Source organism: Ochotona princeps, chromosome 27 (genome assembly GCF_030435755.1).
Source record: "Ochotona princeps isolate mOchPri1 chromosome 27, mOchPri1.hap1, whole genome shotgun sequence".
Classification (NCBI taxonomy): Eukaryota; Metazoa; Chordata; class Mammalia; order Lagomorpha; family Ochotonidae; genus Ochotona; species Ochotona princeps.
The window spans coordinates 12,012,113-12,031,483 of record NC_080858.1 but is presented as its reverse complement, the minus strand read 5'-3'; the positions used below and the strand labels follow the sequence as shown (position 1 = coordinate 12,031,483).

Below are 19,371 nucleotides of genomic sequence, written 5' to 3'. Positions count from 1 at the left end.
CTCACCACTGCTATTCAATATAGTCCTGGGAGTTTTAGCCAGAGCAATTTGGCAAGAAAAAGAAATCAAAGCAATATAAATTAGAAAAAGGGAAGTTAAGCTATCCCTATCCAGAGAAATTCAAATAGAAATTACAGTGTTTCACCTCACCCAGTTAGAATGGTTATCACATGGAAATCACCAAACAACACATTTTCACAAGGATATGAGGAAAATGTTACCCTAATCCACTGTTTTTGAGACTATAAACTAGTGCAATCATGACAGAGGACAGTATTGAGATCCCACAGACATCTGAAAGTAGGTCTACCATGTGACACAGCCATCCCAATCCTTGGTAATTTATACCAAAAAAATGAAATCAGAATATGAAAGTTATCTGTACTACCTTGTTCATCTGTGTTATGTATAGCTAATATCTGGAATACTGTACATGAATAGCTAATATATGGAATCAACCCAGAAGCCCATCAACTAATGAATGGATAAAGAAAACAATGTGATACACATATACTTGGAAATACTAATCATCCATTTTTTAACAAAGTCTTTTCAACTAAATAGATCCAATTGGAAACCAATCTACCTAATGAAATAAGCCAGTCCCAAACATGTTTTCCCTGATCTGTAACAACTGATAGATAAAGCACACACAAAAAAACTATGAGATTGGCATCCTAGGTTTCAAGTATTGTTTAGAGCTTTTGTCTGTACTCCTGAGGAACAGTTTATCATTTTTTGTTTGTTTTTGTACTTGCTGTTAGTTGATATTATTATGGAATTCAGTGTTAAATCTGTGATCGCAAAGTGAAATGAAAATATGCCATTGTAAAAATTAAGGGGATACAAGAAGAGGATGGGTTGGGAAAGTGAGCAGAAGAGAGGGCAGAATGTAAAGTACTGCTCTGTTCCTACGTCAGTATCATGAAATATGCTACATTTGTTCATTTTATATAAGTTATTTTAAAAGACAGGCGGGAGAGAGAACATCTCATGATCACCATGTCCAACATGGTGTCCAACAAGCTGGTATTCTGAAGAGTAAGCATCAAATAATACCCAGAACAGTACTTGAGAGTTATTACAGGGAGTAACTCTCAGGGAAGATCTAAATATTACTGATGCCTATGTACTCAGACATGGGAATTGACTCTAATAAAGAGAAAATTCAGGAGATACAGAGATAAATAGAATCACGAAAGTAATAGGAGCAGAATTCTGTTCCAGCAAAAGGGAGGATTGGTAGTTAGCACTGCAGGCAACATACCACTTGAGATGCTAACATCCCTTACTGGTGTGCCTTGTTTCTAACGACAGCTTCTCTGCTGATTCAGCTTCCAGTAATGCATACCCTGGGAAGCAACAGATAATTACTCAGTTTCTTGGGTCCCTGTCACCATGTTGGACACCTAGATGGAATTCTTTGCTCCTGGTTTTGGCTGTTGTGAACATTTGGGAAATGAGCCAGCATAGAAGATCTGTGTCTCCCTCTTTGCCTTTCAAATAAAAATAATTTTTTTAAGTCCAACGTATAGCAAGATACAAGTATATCAAAGGATTTAAAAGAAAGTAGTTTTAGTAAAACAGATAACTTAGACACATCCATAAACACATTAAAATCTTTAGCTAAAACAGAAAATATTCCTTCTTCCAAATGCTCATAGAAGTTTTACTAAAGCTGATCATATAGGTCACAAAGAAACACTTAATCAAGTTTAAAGCGACAGTACTACATATAAAATGTGTGGGAAAGCAGGGAAAGATGGCCCAACTATTTGGCCACACACATAGATCAGGGTGAAGGTCCTAGCTTCAGCCTTTGGCCTGATCCAGCCCCAAACATGGTAGCCCTCTAGGGATTAAATCAGTGGATGAAAGATCTCCGTTTCTGTCTCTCCCTATGTTACTCAGTTTCACATAAATAACTAAACCTTAAAAAAAAACTACAACTCCATCAAGGGGATTTTCTCCAGACAAGTGGTTCTATAAAGTAACAGGAGGAAAGTAGAGCTGGGAAACTATCCTCCCTAATGTGTAGCTTTTTGTGCACAGATTGATCTCATCTTATTGTTCATGGTTGAGTGGAAAACACAAGTATTACTTAAAACCAAGTACCACAGATTTATCAACATACATTTTCTCCCTAAAAATGTTTAGAACAATGACACCACTTCCAAACTATGCTTGGCAATCCACAAACAATACCAGCTCAAAATTACAGAATATTAGAAGTACTTAATATCAGCCATAATCCATTTTCTCTACCACAAAAGCCATCATCATTTTCATGTATTCATTTTTATATTCAAACGTTGTACACAGTTCTGTCCTCGTATGTGGACAACTTTGCATTTAAATTTTTATCACTAGTTCACATATTTCCTTTTTTGCATTCTTTTAAAATTGTTATGATCATACATCAACTGTAAAACATGAAAAAGTCTACGAACAGGTGATGAACAACACTGAAAATATCAAGAGGAAAATGGCAAGTCCCACATGTAGCACATACATCTATCTAAACACCTACCAAAGCCAAGAGAGGCTCCTGATGGAATCCTGGAGCGAGGGTGGACTTCATTCAGCCATGGCAATGTTAAAATGGAGGCAAAAACACCAAAAGGAAACAACAAGCTCAAAATATCCTTAAATGGTAGTCGGAAGGTAGAAAAAGTAAGAGATACTGACCTACTTTTCCAGCTGCAACACTTGCCTATCAGAGCAATGTTACCATGAAGCGAACGGACTGACTCCACAGTATCTCTGCAAGTCCAGGAATCTTCAGAACCCCCAGATAATACTGAATCAAAAGTAGGGAATCAAACTGAGAAGAAAGGCTAAGAGCTTGAAACGATAACTGTGCTTACCATGACTGGACATTGCATAGTGAATATACATAACAAAACATCATGTGGTACCGCATAAATGTCAACTTCCTGTTTGTCTTTAAATAAAAGAATTTCAAAGAGATTACTAAAACTAAGAGGATGGTTATACACTTTAAGACACACCTCCCTGAATCAAACTGAGAAGAAAGGCTAAGAGCTTGAAACGATAACTGTGCTTACCATGACTGGACATTGCATAGTGAATATACATAACAAAACATCATGTGGTACCGCATAAATGTCAACTTCCTGTTTGTCTTTAAATAAAAGAATTTCAAAGAGATTACTAAAACTAAGAGGATGGTTATACACTTTAAGACACACCTCCCTGAAGTGCTTCTTCTTCCAATTACCTCCCTGTACACTGAAATATTTAATCTCTGAATATTCAACTAGATAGACCCTGAATTTGTGAATACCAATCAGTATAAAGGAAAGAAGTGTGACACCAAACCAACAACAGGAAAATTAAATTCTAAACTTTGTTGCTGTCAATCCCCCCCAAATCACTCTTACAGGGGAAAAAGTTTTTAGAAGGAAATTAAGAAAAGTAACAGACGTAAGGAAATAAAACAAGAAATTAAGAAAAACATTGGATATTTGTGATCTTCAGATAAGTGGTTTATTTCCTGCCAGACTACCTTTACTGAAAAATGCCAGCTGATAGATCATGTATGCACACAACTGTTAGGATAAACTGTATACTTTATTTTTAAAAGATTTATTTATTTATTTTTATTGCAATGTCAGATATACAGAGAGGAGGAAAGACACAGAGGAAGATCTTCTGTCCGATGATTCACTCCTCAAGTGAGCTGCAACAGCTGGTGCTGTGTTGATCCGAAGCCAGGAGCCAGGAACTTCCTCCAGGTCTCCCACACAGGTCCAGGGTTCCAAGGCTCTGGGCCATCCTCAACGGCTTTTCCAGGCCACAAGCAGGGAGCTGGATGGGAAATGGAGCTGGCGGAATTAGAACCAGTGCCCATATGGGATCCTGGCACATGCAAGGCGAGGACTTTAGCCACTAAGCCACCACGCCAGGCCCAACTGTATCCTTTAAATATGTGAAATTTATATTTCAATAATCCCTCAAGGGAATTGAGAAAACATCACCTCATTGTTCAATGGCTAAATTCTAGCCTTACAAGCACTGGGATCCTCTACGGGTACTAGTTCATGTCTTGGATACTCCACTTCCCACTCAGCTCCTTACTTGGTGGGTGGTGGGGACTTGTGGTTTGGAAAAGCAGTGCAGGTTGGTCCAAAGCCTTGGGACCAGGTGCCTGTGTGGAAGACCCAGAACTATCTCCTGGCTTAGGATCAGCTCAGTTCTAGCGATTTTGGACGTTTGGGGAGTGAATCAGCACGTGGACGATCTTTCTCTCTCCTTCTATGTAAATCTGCCTTTTCAATAAAAGTAAATAACTCTTAAAATATGTATATAAAGATTAAAATAAATATTCCTAAAAAATGAACAGAGGAGAAGAGAAAGAGATCACAAAGAGAAAAGAATTTTTTAAAAACAAGAGAGCTAGCAATAGTACCCTCATTACATGTATGAGACAGAACCAGAACACTATGAAAAGACATTGATAAAGGAAGACCTGTCAACTATCAAAAAGTATGGCTTATGAAAAGTTAGTACATTAGGAAATGCCCAAGATAAATTACCTAACTAGAATATCAATCTAATGGATCTGATTCTGAAAAGTGTTTTGAAAAGGAAGGCAAGGAAAATGGAGAGGAGAAAATTAGTGTGGAACAATTCAAAAACATTTCTCATGACTGAAGGACACAGCCCATACATTACAACATACATTCAAACGTAGGAATTTGGTACAGTATGTAAAATGTCACCTGAGACTTCTGTGGCTGGGTCTGAATTCTACTTCCACTTCTGATCTAGCTTCTTACTAATGTGCACCCTTGGAAGCAGCAGCTTATGGTTCAAGTGCTTAAACCAATGGACTGTATTGCTAGACAGTTTTTTGTATCAACAGTGTTAGGAAAATATTTTTAATTTGGGGGGAGCAGACAGATCAACAGATGCAGCAAGTTCTCATCTGATTGGTTTACTCCCCCAGTGCCTGTGAAGAACTTGGCCCAGTTGGATTCAGCAGCTAGGAACTCAATCTCATGTGGGTGGTGGGGACTCCTGCCTCGCAGTGTCTGTGTTAGTGCAGGCTGGAGTGAGAAGCCAGAGAAGCCACTTGAACCTATACATTCTAATGTTCAACATGGGCACCTTAACCTGTGTTGTGGCTTAACCATGAGCCCAAACACTTAATCCAGAGGAGTTATTTGTTAAACATAGATTTTCACTCAGTGAATCTGAGTTGAGTACTTAGGTTTTTACACTTCCAACAAACCCTCAGGTTGTGCCACAGCAGCAGGCACCAGTCTCAAAGGTTGACTAACAAGGCTAGGGAGAACACACACATGAGCAGCAGTGAAGTCTACCTGTAAGAAGCGGACTAGGAGATGGTGATGGAGGTACCATGCAGAGAATCAGATCCCTGCATACCAACTGGCACTTTCACCCAGATAGGAGGCAAGTTAAACCAAAAGCTATTAAATGGAAACAGACCTACACCTTGCTATAAACTCTCTAAAACCAACTTAAGACCATGTCTTACTACAACAAGGTTATTAAGATGTTAGAATACAGTTGAGGATGGCCCAAAGCCTTGGGACCTTGCACCCGCGTGGGAGACCCAGAGGAGCTCCCGACTCCGGATTGACGCAGCACTGACCGTTGCAGCCACTTGGGGAGTGAATCATCACATGGAAGATATTTCTCCCTGTCTCTCCTCCTCTGTCTATATATACATGACTTTGCAATAAAAATAAGTTTTTTTCAAAAAGACGTTAGAATAAGACATACAGCTTAGATAAAATAGTTGGCAATTCAGTGTATGGGAACAGAGATCCTCTTTAACATAGAACTATTCTAAGAAGGATGAGTGAGAACCTGAATTTCTATCTGCGCCTGAGGAGCTGTGAAAAGCTCTGGGCTCCTGGTTTCAAATCGTAACAACTCTGTTCATTGCAGTTGGTTGGGGAGTGAATCACCAGATGGACGATCTTCCTCTCTCTTCCTCCTATATATCTGACTTTCCAATAAGAATCTTTGAAAAAATGTCAATAGTACTGCACTTTTCTTAGAACATTTTCTTTTTGACATTAATTTCTCAGGGTGTAAGGGGAATTCAGTTTTTAATGCGATGTTTGGCACTTTTATCAAAAAAAAGGACATGAAAATCTAGTGAAATAAATATGTGGATTAGAAGCAGGCCCTTGGGCTAAAGCAATACTCAACCAGCAGTCAGAAAAGCTGACTACCAGCCTCAGGTTCAACATTAAGTCAATGTTTGCGATTGGATAAGACTTTCCAGAGCTCTGTATCTTTGTCTAAAACACTGTATGCAATTTGGAAAATGTGTTATCTCACAGGAAATTATTGTCCTTTCAAGGCCAGTGTGTTATCTTGCCTTTTGTGATCTCAGTAAATGTGGAAACTGCAGAATCATTAAATAATGAGAACAAGGATTCAAAAGATTTTTTTCCTTCAAATCTCTACCTATAAAATATTTCACTCAGCTTTAGAGAAGTATGTGAAATTAAAAAACTTATTTTGAGAATGTACATCTCTTTCATATTACGCATACATGTGCTTTTGGTGATAGTTGGAAATTCTTTCATCTGCTATACATGGCACCAAATTGCTGGGCCCCTAGAAATAATTTTAAAGTAAGAAAAAAACCAATTTTGAAAAAGTTTTCAAATGACTTTAAAGGCAAACTAAAGAGTGCTACTCTGATCCAAGCCATTCATTGTTCCTTCATGACACTAAAGAAAAAGTTTTGTTATAATAATTGTAGTATTTCTAAATGGGAACATCATCAAAAAGCTGTTAAAATTCCTTTAAGCTAAATTTTTGATGTACATTTGTGTTGTTTTATGCCACTAATCTCCTTCCTATTTCATTGTAAATATATTTTGATTTCTCATTTACATCTGCATAGTGTGACTTTCTATCTGTTTCCTAAGCATCTACAGCATTAAAGTCATGGGGTCATTGCATTTAGGCCTGGTAGGCACAGGTGCAGGGACAGAGGCTCTGACTCCTCAGAGCTCTGCTTTCTGAGAATGCTCCAGGAAAGCTGACCCTGCAACACTACACAGGGAAGGGCGGACAGCAGCAAACCAAGAAGGCTGCAGGAGACATCGGAGTTGGTGTCTTGGACACACAGTGAGTAAAGACCTGTGTGGTTTCAGTGGGAAGGGCCCTCTACTGCCCTGTGATACATCGTGGGCACCCTCCTAACCCTCGCTAGAGAAGCCCTCTACTTCCCTCTTGTTGCCCTTATTCATGACAAGTAATTGGCTTTTCCTTGAGCAACCCTGCTTGAGACAACACCCAAGGGAACAAAAGCAGGGTGTGACCAACATCACACCTCCTGCAGGTCTCTGGCTTCATTCTTTGCTGATAAGCCCATCAACTGACACTGTCAATGAATTCCTCTTTATTCTTTCTTACAACAGACATTTAATTCTTAAAAACTCATATTTCACAAAGATGGAAAAATTGAAACCCTCGCTATGTGTGATGCCCTGAGCTGGAGAAAAACAAGCTGTATCTGTTATGTGAATATTTACTAATGTGTTATGGTAATAATGACCTATCTACCTCTGCTATCTAGCAGGCACTTTCTATTTATACAGATGGAGATTAATGAGTCTTTCTGAACTGCCTGATGTCAGAACTGAGAAGTCTCTGAAAGGTATATAAGAGTGGGAGTACTCGTTAGTGAGAACAGTGCAGAGCTTGGGCTACAAGTTAGGGCTTTTTTCCATCAAACTTTCTTGAAGTCATTTTCTATTATTGCTGACATTAAAAGATTAAAAGGTAAAAGCCTTACTCTTTAGGGAAAAGTGTTATTTATTCGGGAAAAGTCGACTTGCTGTTAAATATATAACAACATTTCAAAGCAAAGATAAAGGGCTCATATTATCTTTCAATCTTCTAGATTGCTAATACAGAAGTGTAAATGTTAAAAAATAATTCTAAAGTTGTTTCAAGGATGTTAAGGAGCTATATCAACATAGTCCTCTAATATATCTATAAATTAAGCTTTTTACATTTTTTAACCAGGTTAAAAAATTATTTAAATTTTTAAATTATTTAAAATTGTATCAATCAAAACTATAGGAAATTTCCTGATTTCAATGCTGGATTTTTCTTTCAGGAAATTGGATGAGCAATGTATATCCTGAAGCTGCCAGTAGTTATTATTGTGCTCTCAGTTGCAATGAGCCAACTGACAGCTACACCTGTTAAAAGGTTAGTAACTAACATACTTTTTCGTGTGTGCTGCATGGGGAAATTAGAGTCAGATATTGCTCTACCGCTTACAGATTTCTGACTCAAATGTGTTTAAAGGAATTATAATACATGCTGTCCAACTGTTGAATTGTATTCTTTTTTGTTTTGTTTTGTTTTTTTGAATTTTATTCTTTAAATCGTGCTTCCTTTAAGGATTCTCTGATGGAACTGTTAACAGACAGGAACACATAATCTCAATTTTGTGAAGAAATATGCTGCTGTAATTTAGAAGGGCAAATCCAGGAGGGAATCAAGAAAAGCCAAAGGATAGCAACTTGTATCTTACTAACCTGACACTGAAACAACCTTAGATAAAGCATAAATTTTATACCAGGGAAAATTTTAGATTTTACTCCTCAGAAAGCTGGAAATAACTAAAGCTTTTACATCTTTTGAAAAGTGAAATGAAAAATCTTTAGAAAGGCTTTTGCTGTTGAAATTCTATTAACTGTTAGCTATTCTGCTAATCAAACATAAAAAGTATTCTTGATCAGATAATTTGCAAGCTGTTATAAATATGAATTAGCACTGTTTTGAAATTATCTTCAATAGGTATTCAACACATCACCAATTTCCCAGGAAGTCTTTCTGGGAAGGTGTCATGTCATTCAAATGATCATTGTAAGGATTATGCTGTTGAGACGGCTAGCAGGATTACAATTTTCAGTCGGGAACCATCTAAAATTTTAACTTTATTTACTTTAAGAGATTCTTAGAGTTCACATCTCTGCATAAATCATAAATAATGTACCAAGCATTTGTACTCAAGTTTTTTTCTGTACAGTTTTGAAGACTAACTTTATTTGCCCTTCAAGATCTAGAGAAGTTAAGCTTCAGTAATCATAGAATATTTATTAGAATTACCATTAATTTGTCTTTATTTTCATTTGAGGTGTTCTTTCTTGGATGGAAATCCATGACAATATGCTCTGATTTCTATACCATGCAGGAATCATCACTGCATTGTCTTTATCACTTCAGGGAAATGACTCGTTTTCAACTGACTTTTTCATAATGACAATGTTTAAATAGACATTAAATTTTTGATAAGCAGAATAATTGGATTGGAAGATTACAGGAAAACCAGCAGTATTATCTAGTATGTCCAGTATAACTTGATCTCTTCTATCATTTGATTTAGGCATTCCCTAAACATCTGAACCTCCCAAGTCTATTACAAGTGAACTTCACAGAAACAAAATATGTAACATTACTTAGTATATAAACATTTCCTTATTCTTCGCATAATTTTACTTGAGTTGTGACTAGAAATACTTACAGGAAACTCTTAAAATTGCTTTTTAGTGTGTTTACTGACATCAGTATGTTTGGTCACTTTTTTAAAGGAGGGATGATATTTCACACTGACCTGTCAAATTCGTTAATAACCTACAAGTTTCATTACAAACTAAAAAAACGTATTTATGCTAACATGAAGATTTCCCACACTACAAGGAGTGCTAACCCAGTGACAGATTTGATTCCCCTTCAGACTATAGTCACTGACATTTTTTATTATGTTTTATTGTGAGAATACTTTGAGTCAAGACATACAATATTCATGATATTTGAAGATTCTCTATTTATCCTACTTGACCAAAACCTTGTGCTCATGGGATAGCAATGACATGTTTTCTGTTTCAGTCCATGCTAACTCTTCTATTCAACTCTTCTATTCCTAAGATGGACTGCTTCAGATACTGCATAGAAATGAAATTTGGAATAATGATCTTTCTGTGACTGACTTATTCAATGTAGAAGTCCTTACAACTTCTAACTGCTACATTTTGCAGCATTTCCTCCAGATTTTTTTCTTAACATTACTGTTTCAATGATCAAAGAATTTAACAAAAACCAGTATTCTATGTAACTCTTGTATCCCACATTTTTAAGTAAGTAATTTTTTAAATTTCCACAGCTTCCAGATTACCAACAAATTTTACAGTCTAAATCTTTTATAGAGATAACTAAATAAAATCACCAGCAAACTTTACAAGAACATATAATAAAGCCATTTTAATTATTATCTGGAATGCATTTTGAATTTCTATAGAAAGAATAAAGCTGGTACATGTAACACTGACTATAAAGAAAAATATTATATGGTATTCCCGGTCCACAATGGACCCTGTTGCATCTTCATGCTTCAAAAATCTGTTTCATTCCCATGTTTGCCAACCCAAACACTGAGTTGTTTCTAGGAATGCATTTCCTCTGGTTTTCATCAGTATGTAATATTCAGTGTCATAGGGGTGCATAGTGCTGTATCTAACTAACCTCTCATATATGTTCACTCTTAACCAGTCATCAACTGGAAAAACGCAAATGCAACACCATCACCTGCGCCACACAACGCCTGGCAAATTTTTTAGTTCATTCCAGCAACAACTTCGGGGCTATTTTCTCACCTGTCAATTTGGGATCCAAATCATATGGCAAGAGGAATGCAGTCAAAGTTTTAAACACAGAACCACTTACCCCCTTGCCCCTGTAGAAGTCAGTAAACCTCTAGTGTCCTTGCTGGTTAATGTATAACTATTCTAATGAGTCCTTGTATCCTGTAGAAGTGCTTTTTCCATTTATGGCATGACATGTGTGACTGTATGTCCTTTATTTGTTATCACTGCAAGCAAACTCTCATGTTGAGGATTTTTTCAAATATAATACTAATTAAAATCCCAAAATAAAAGCCTTTAAAACCAACATACTCCTGACATTCTTATTTTAAAAATATAAATCATCTATTCTGCCAGCTCTACCTTCAGACCAGAGATGGTCTCCCCAAGAAACTGTTCAATTTATCTGGACAATAAGATGCTGGACTCTATGCTTGCTATATGTTTGCAAAGAAAGAATCTTGATTGAATTTGAACTGTAATACTGCAACAAGGTGGAAGAATCCACCATGGGGGAAGGGCATGGGGAAGGGTTGGGGGAATCCCAGAGCCTATGAAACTATAACATAATGCAATGCAATTAATAAAATATATATATATAAAAATCATTTTTGGACTATATGATCTGAGTTAAAGAACAAAGGAAAAAAGCAATTTTCAACACAGATAGATTTAAACAACTATAATAAGTTATGCTTCTGAATATAAGGAAAACAGTAAGTATCTAGCCTATTAAGCACTAGATTTCAGAAATGGGAATAAGATATTAAGAAATAAACACGGGGCAGATATTTATAGTTAGGAAGCCATCTGGGATGCCTTCATCCAGAGCGCCTGGGTTGAAGCCTCAGCTCTGCTTAGATTCTCACTCAAGAATACATACCCTGGGAGGCAGCAGAATTTGCATTCTGGCCACTCTAGCACTCTTATACATGCTACAAATTATATTTTATTCAAGTAACGTTATATTATTGGAATATAGTTATATTTCATACAAATAATTCTATCACATACTATGTCGCGATACAGAGGAAAAAATAATTTACTTAAGGCCACACATTAAACAGTTGGAAAACCTGTTGAGCAAGCAATGAGAGGACATTATGCCATGAACTTCTCATTTCTCTGCATCCTCTATGTCATTACGAGGCAACGTTGTAACAGTTTGTGATCGTTTATATGAACTCGATCAGTCTGCTCATGTCCTACAAATTTCTCTCCCTTTCAAAGCGTTGGCTTTGGAAGTTTTATTTTACTTAAATCAGTGCATTTGCAGTAGGTACTGTTAGTGTACAGTTGTATCTGCTCCTCCATTAGCATGCACAAGATCACTCTTCATGGGCCCCTCTTGTCATCTGATTAGTGAGATACGGGCAGAATTGGCATGGGGTACTTTCAGTCTGCAACATCAAGCCAAAAGCCCATGCCCCCAAAGTTTTAAATACTCTTTTTCCCATGGTGCAGCAGTTCATGAAAACAAGGGTGGTCCCTGGGTTTCACGTAGAAATAATCCTTGCAGATCTGTTCAGACACGGAATACATCATCAAGAAATTAACTATAGGATTCACCTCCACAGTTGTCCCATACTACAAACATCAAAATAAGACTGTTAGGCCTACCTTCCCAACTTGCTCTCCTGATTAAGTCCACTAGATGTCATAATTATCTTTTACTCTATTTCAGCCTTAAAATCTCGGAATTATCTCTGCTCTGTTCTGCACCTTCAAATTAGCAGAACATATGCGGGAATTTCAAAAGTTCGTGGGAAAAAAATGAACTATTTTGAAGGGAAAAAAAAGTTTTGAACTACATGTGTAGTTTTTCCACAATGTTTTATGTCAACTTTTTGGTCTTTGGTGTACTCTGTAACCTCCCTTCTACTGAATGATGTCTCTACTTCTCCCATTAAAGCTACGACTCCGATCCCCTTCATACAGCCAGAACCACTTCAACAACCTGGTCACAGCCTTCCCTCAATTTTTCTTTGGTCATAATGCACACATACAATCTGAATAAATTTTCAAATGCACATTCCCTATGATGTCAATATTAAATACAGATGCTGGCTTCTGGCTTCAGACTGGCTCAGCTCCGGTCACTGCAGCCATTTAATGAGTAAACCAGTGGATGAAAGATCTGTCTCCCTTCTCTCTGTAAATCTGCCTTTCGAACTAAAAAGTTATTAGTTTTTATTTTAAGAAAAACAATAGGGTCCGGTGCGATAGCATAGTGGTTAAAGCCCTCGCCTTGCACACACCGGGATCCCATATGGGCGTCGGTTCTAATCCTGGCAGCCCCGCTTCCCATCCCATCCATCTCCCTGCTTGTGGCCTGGGAAAGCAGTCGAGGACGGCCCAAAGCTTTAGGACCCTGCACCTGCGTGGGAGACCTAGAAGAGCTCCTGGCTCCTGGCTTTAGATTGGCTCAGCTCCAGCCGTTGAAGCCGCTTGGGGAGTGAACCATCAGATGGAAGATCTTCCTCTCTGTATATCAGGCTTTCCAATAAAAATAAATAAATCTTCAAAAAAAAAAAGCACTAGAAGAAGCAAATACTTAACATTTTATCCAAGCTATGTTTAACAAAACATATGTAAATTAAAATAGCTGGATTGTTTTAAAAAGCATACTCATTATAACAGAGTATATTAATTATGTTTTCTTGAGTTACTACATTCTTAATGCAATGAATCCCATTCACTAAACATAATGTTACCACAATTAAATTTTAAATTCAATGAAGAATATTTAAATAAAATTCTAAATGTACTGAAGTGTGATTAAGTAAATTCCATAGAAACAGATTTTCTCGTGGTCTTGGATGCTAGAAAATGGCCATGTTTCTTAATTTATATAAAGAAAAAAATGTTTTTTTGTTTGAATAATAAGATATGCTGGTATGTTTCCCTTTACCCTTTTAGTTGCTTTAGAATTTACCCTGAATTCACAAGCAACTTTCATCAGCAAAATTAAAACCTTTTTCAATTTTACATACTGCTTTCACCTTGGAAATGTTTTTGTGAAAACATACTAGCATACACGGCTCATTCCTTTGTATTTTAAAATATATTCTATCTCTTGGAAAAGAGATAAAACCGTGATTTCCCATTGTTGGTTCACTCCTCAAATGTTGAAAAAGTCAGAGCTGGGACAATGAGAAGCACGTCCCAGGGGACACAAGGGCTGGAGTCATCACAGGCTGCCTCCCAGGACATGTGATGACAGGAAGCGGAACCTGGAGTTGACCTAGGACTTCACCTAACCACGCTAACACAAAGCAGCATCAACCACTCACCCAAATAACCCACATTATTTGTAAAATATACAAGCTGACTCAAATGTTGGCTTGAAATACTTATTAACCAACACATAAGATATTAATAACCTACAGAGTCATAGTTTAGGGAGATTTCTAACAGAGAGACACACACACACACAATGTAAATTCTTCCATGACTCCCAAGGATGCCTTGATAATGAAGCTTACCATGATCTGGAGAGAAATGGACGCCTATCAACCAAGCATTGCTACAAAAACAAGACTCACTTGACTTATTTTTACAGGGTAAATCTTTTCCCAGGACTAAGGTGTACAATGCCTTGGTAAAGTAATCAAATTTCTCCACTTTTAAAATGCTTTCATGTTTTCGAAATTCAAAATTGCTTTAAAGTAACTATGAGCTAAAATCTTGTATGATCTTTTAAAATATATTATCTTAATTCAGAGGCAGCTAAAGTTGTATGCAATATCAGTAGACAAAACCAGTAAGCAAGAAAGCAAGCTGCGGAGAAAGCTATATACATGAGAATGCATTCTTGGTGATGGATGGTTAAAAAATGTTTTGAAAGAAACAGAATTTGTGATAGAAGAACTGAGAAAGTAAGCTTATTGTAGATGTGTGGAAGTTGAATGTTGTGTGAAATTCGTTTGGATAAGATTAGAAGGAAGTTTTAAGACTGGTTCTCCTAACTTAAAAGACAGATTGAAAGATTACGAGACAAAGCTCGTCCCACAGGCAGTGTTGGCTGCAGGATACTGAAAAGCAATAGGTTCACCTTCTCCCTCATCCCCAGCTTCTCACTGTGGGCTAGATCAGCACTCCAACAGGGACCTGCCTAAACCTCCACAGCCACACCTCCATCCTGGCTCACAACCCTTCCCCATCCTATTTAAAAAGACAAAAACACTTAAAAAATAGTTATTCAGACAACTTTATGCTGCCTAAAACTACCAGCCCTTTTCCTACTTAGAAAATTAGCATACACACACCCCATGCCAAACATAAAACCAGTACCCTAATAAATATATATAGATGATACAAAGTGGCATGTTTGATCCTTATTGAATGGAATAACACCTGCTTTATGCAGGGACTTGTCATAATGGAAACCAAATTAGGCCTGTCCCCAAAATAGCATCTGCTTTTGGTTCAACACAAACAAACAAAAACAAAAAAACAGCTGCCATGACAGTAGCTGGCTTTCAAGAAAACCCTGTCAACTATTAAAATCCTAATCATTGCAAGTGAGACTGGGCTCAATCTCACTCAACTAGGTCATGCTATGACTGCCTAGATGTAGAATCATAAATCCTCCTATTACTAGCTAGCTAGATATTAGCCTATATATGCAAGAGTGGCTGAAGAAAAAAGTGGGAATTCTGTGTGGCTACATCAAAACTTTTGCCCTTGTTCATAACTTTGTCAAGGCGGGCTCCAGTCCTCTTCCTGGGGAAGCCTAAAGCAATCTCCCTCCTTTCTTGCCCAGCACCAAGGAGACTAAGTCCACTGCAAAGTCCTTGGAGGAATTTCAGGAATGCAGCATCTAGGAAATCCTCCACCTGACAATGCTCCAGAGAGGAAAAAATGAAGGGCCATGTCTTCCTCTCTGAAATTTTCTCTTAAGGATCTCTCTCTCCATTAAAACCTCAATCTGAAGCCATTCCAATCCAGTGGGTCACTTTTGCTACCACAGCAGTTCAACGGTCAGGTTTTCCTGCCAGGATTCACTTCTGCAGATTAGAACCCACTCTGACCCAGGAAAGTGGGGGAAGAGGCCCCGAGAAGGTGGTGGTCACAAACCATGATGCTACTTCACTGCTATTCCAGGTGAATCTGAAGAGATGACTCCCTCAAAATAATGAGCCTGCTCTATCCCATGTCTGAACTTGGACCGTGTCAAAACCTTGCCCTGACCATTCAAAAACCTCATGGATGGTCCAGTTACTACCATGTTGCTCCTAGCCAAGGTCCCAAAGATCACGATCACTGGCCCTTTAAGCCATGCTCGATGGGTTAATTACCATGTCTCTCTGCCAAAACTAACAGCACATTCACACAACCTGTCTGGTCCTCTAGGCCCTCCTCCCTCTGTGGGCCTGACTCCTTGCTTAACTCTTGGCTCTGTGTAGGCTGTGCTTCTAGGAGTCACATCAATCATTGAACTTCAGTCTCTCACAGGTATCAGACTGGCTGTCACTCTCAACCTAAAGGAGACTGAGCCCTACGAAGAATGTCACCTTTATGTGAATCAATCCAGTCCTGCTTGTGCTGCTGCTCAGCAGCTCACAGACCACCCAGAAGTGAAAAGTGCAAGTCTGAGATGCTGAAATAATGGACCCTTCTGGATCGTGTCCCTTCTAACATTGACAAAGATCCTTTGGGGATTCACAGTGTTGTACATGGTGAAATTAACCATTCTACCAAAAAGCTGTTAGAATTGAAAAACCAATTCAGTTAAGCTTCAGGTTAGAAAATAAACAAAAATTAGTGATTTTGTATGTTAACAATGTATTCACAGAAAGATAACTCAAGAAACAACTCCCATTCACAATACAAATGAAAAAAAATACTTGCGAATAAATTTAATAATGAAGAGGATAAGTTCTATAATGAAAATTATACACTGATGAAATAAGTAATCATGGACAAATATTCCTTGCTAATGAATTAGAAGAATCAATATTATTTAACTGTCTGTATTACCTAATTTACAGATTCAATGTGATTCTTCTCAAAACACTAATGAGATTCTTTACAGAATTGGAAAAAAATTCTAAAATTCATATGGAATCACAAAGACCCAGAATAAACCAAGTATTCCTGAACAGAAAGGTCCACTGAAAAATCATCATGCCCGACTTCAAAGTGTAATATAGAATAATAACAATTAAGACAACATGATATTAGCATAAAAAAAACTACACATCAATGGTATGGAATAGAGAGCTCAGAAATACAGCCAACTGATTTTTAACCAAAGCGCTCAGACCATACACTGGAGTAAGGATAATCTTTTCAACAAATAGTGCTGGCAAATCTGGATGCATATATATGTAGAAGAATGAAATTAGACCCATACCTCTCACCATATAGAAAAATCAACATGGATCAAATAGTTATGATATGGATTTTAGAGCTGTGACTATAAAGTTGCTGAAGAAAACGCAGAATAAAGATTCTAAGGTATAAGACCCCTAAATCACAGGCAACAAAGGCAAACTAAATAAAGTTCCATCAACCCCACAAGCTTTTGGACACACAGAAAAGCAACAACAGAGTGAAGCGATAACCAACATGATGGGAAAGAATATTTGCAAACTGCTTATCTGGCAAAGGATTAATATCCCAAGTATGTCAACTCAAGGACCAAAAAACCACCAATCCCGCTGAGAAATGGACAAAGGTCTTCAACAATTAGTTCCCAAAAGAAATATACATGGTTCACAAATATGTGGGGAAAAGATGCTCAACATCACTCGCCATCAGGGAGATGAGAATCAGAGTTACAATGAGCTGTCACCTCTGTCCCACCTGAATGACTAAAATCCAAACCACAAAGAATTACAAATGTTTGCAAGGATATGGATGAAGGGGAACACTGATACACTGCAGGTGGCCATGTAAGTTAGTATAGACAGCATGGGAGACAATGTGGAGATTTCTTAAAAACAACAACAAAAAAATTGAAACAAACTTGCCATATGATCCAGCAATCCCACTACCTCGGTGACTTAAACACAAGCAACCAAATAGCTGTCTGCACCATCATGTTTACAGCAGCACAGCTCACACTATCAAAAACGGGAACCCAATCAACATGGCTTTGATCTGATGAATTAGTTTTTAAAATGAAATATATATACACACAATGGAATGTTATACAGCATTTTTTAGTGAAATTCCACCATTTGCAGCAAAATGGACTCAACTGAAGGACGCATATTATGCAAGGCAGACCAAGAAAGACAAATACACACATTGTCCCCTATATATAGCAGCATATCGCATCACTGCAAATATGGCTTTGAAAACAGTTTTATATCTTTGTCCAACCGGTGATTAAAAATATTGTACTACTACAGTTTTAATGCTCTGTGGTTATAATTTACTGCACATGGGTTAAATGTTGGTCTCCATTCGATTACATTTACAGCCATTGACTAAATTCCCACTAAACTAAGTAAATTTTGCCTTTTACTTGTTAAACTTATTCTGTGAAGCTTAAAGTTTTTTACTGTGGTGTAAGTCTAGAGTATGTTATCTCAAAAGTTTAAAAATGATGATGCAGTGGGGAGAGGGAGAAAAGGAGGGGAAAAGAAAAGAGGGGAATATCATTTTGGGAATCAAATTTAATCTTTTGGTAAATAGATAAAGGTAAATATGAATATACACATTTATTCATCTAGAGGAACTGTATAATGGAGATAAGCATACCAGGAAGAGAAGATATGTTGCAGAATGCATCTCTACTCCCAAATAAAAGGAAAATTCCCAATGAAACTGTTAAATATATCTTGAAAATAGGATGAACTTTTAACATCGTCTGTACCTACAATGTCATGATATACTTCAACAGCAGAATGATGGACTGGTGGCTGTTGCTGAAGGAATATACTACTGTAATAATTTGGGGGAGAACAGTATGAGGGGGCAATGGGGAGAGATTGAAAGGGAAATCCCTGTGCCTATGGAATTGTATCATGATTTAATCTTTAAGAAAGAAAAGTAAAAACATTTTTTAATATTTATTTTTATTAGAAAGGCAGATATACAGAGATAAAAAGATACAGAGAGAAAGATGTTCCCCTTGCTGGTTCACTCTCCAAGTGGCCACAATGGCTGGAGCTGAACCAATCCAAACCCAGGAGCCTCTTTCGTGACTCCCATGCAGGTGCAGATCAAGTTAGTGATGAAAATTACTGGGATTTGGGGTGTAAAACTGTCCTGCTGTAAATGCTGGTTCCTTGCCCTCTCTCTTCTTTAGAAGTATATGCCACAAGGATCACCTTGCACAAGCTAAAGTGCACTGGCTCACACACTGTAGACAAGAGGTATCTGAGCACTGCAGAGGATGGGAAGGTGCTTTGGGCAGCATTTACTGAGAGAGATTATTCTATACCCAAAAGTCTCTATTTGTTCACCCTACTCGGCTTGCACTTGATATAAGTTGGTACCCGTTACTTCCCCATTTAGAACTACACTTAAGATATGTGTACTGTGGCTAATGTTCTGTCCTAAGATTGTTCTAAATGTATTATCTGACTTAATCCTCAAGAAACCCTGTGAAAAATAAGTGCTATTATCTCTATTTCATAGTTGAAGAAACTGAGGCAAAAGGTGAAGTGATTTGTACAAGGTCAAGTGGTTAGTATGTGGTAGAACCAACCAATTAAACCAAGTGTTCATCATTCCTTGAGATTAC

General features: G+C 37.5%; 2 protein-coding genes across 5 annotated transcripts in view; one reads left to right on the top strand and one right to left on the bottom strand.

Annotated features, from left to right (window-relative positions):
• The window catches only part of SLCO1A2 (solute carrier organic anion transporter family member 1A2), a 105,248-nt gene that overhangs the window by 63,979 nt on the left and 21,898 nt on the right, over nt 1-19,371 (bottom strand). The window contains exon 1 of one of the 4 annotated variants that reach the window (XM_058655757.1): nt 2,531-2,651. The exons of the other annotated variants lie outside the window; for them this stretch is intronic. The gene's annotated coding sequence lies outside the window, so the exon portion shown is untranslated. Of the gene's footprint in view, nt 1-2,530; nt 2,652-19,371 lie in introns of those variants that run through there. 4 annotated transcript variants of the gene reach the window in all.
• IAPP (islet amyloid polypeptide) lies at nt 8,153-10,768 on the top strand. The gene is made up of 2 exons (XM_004592609.1): nt 8,153-8,232; nt 10,579-10,768. The coding sequence occupies exons 1-2, from the start codon at nt 8,153-8,155 to the stop codon at nt 10,766-10,768; spliced, it is 270 nt and encodes an 89-aa protein (XP_004592666.1).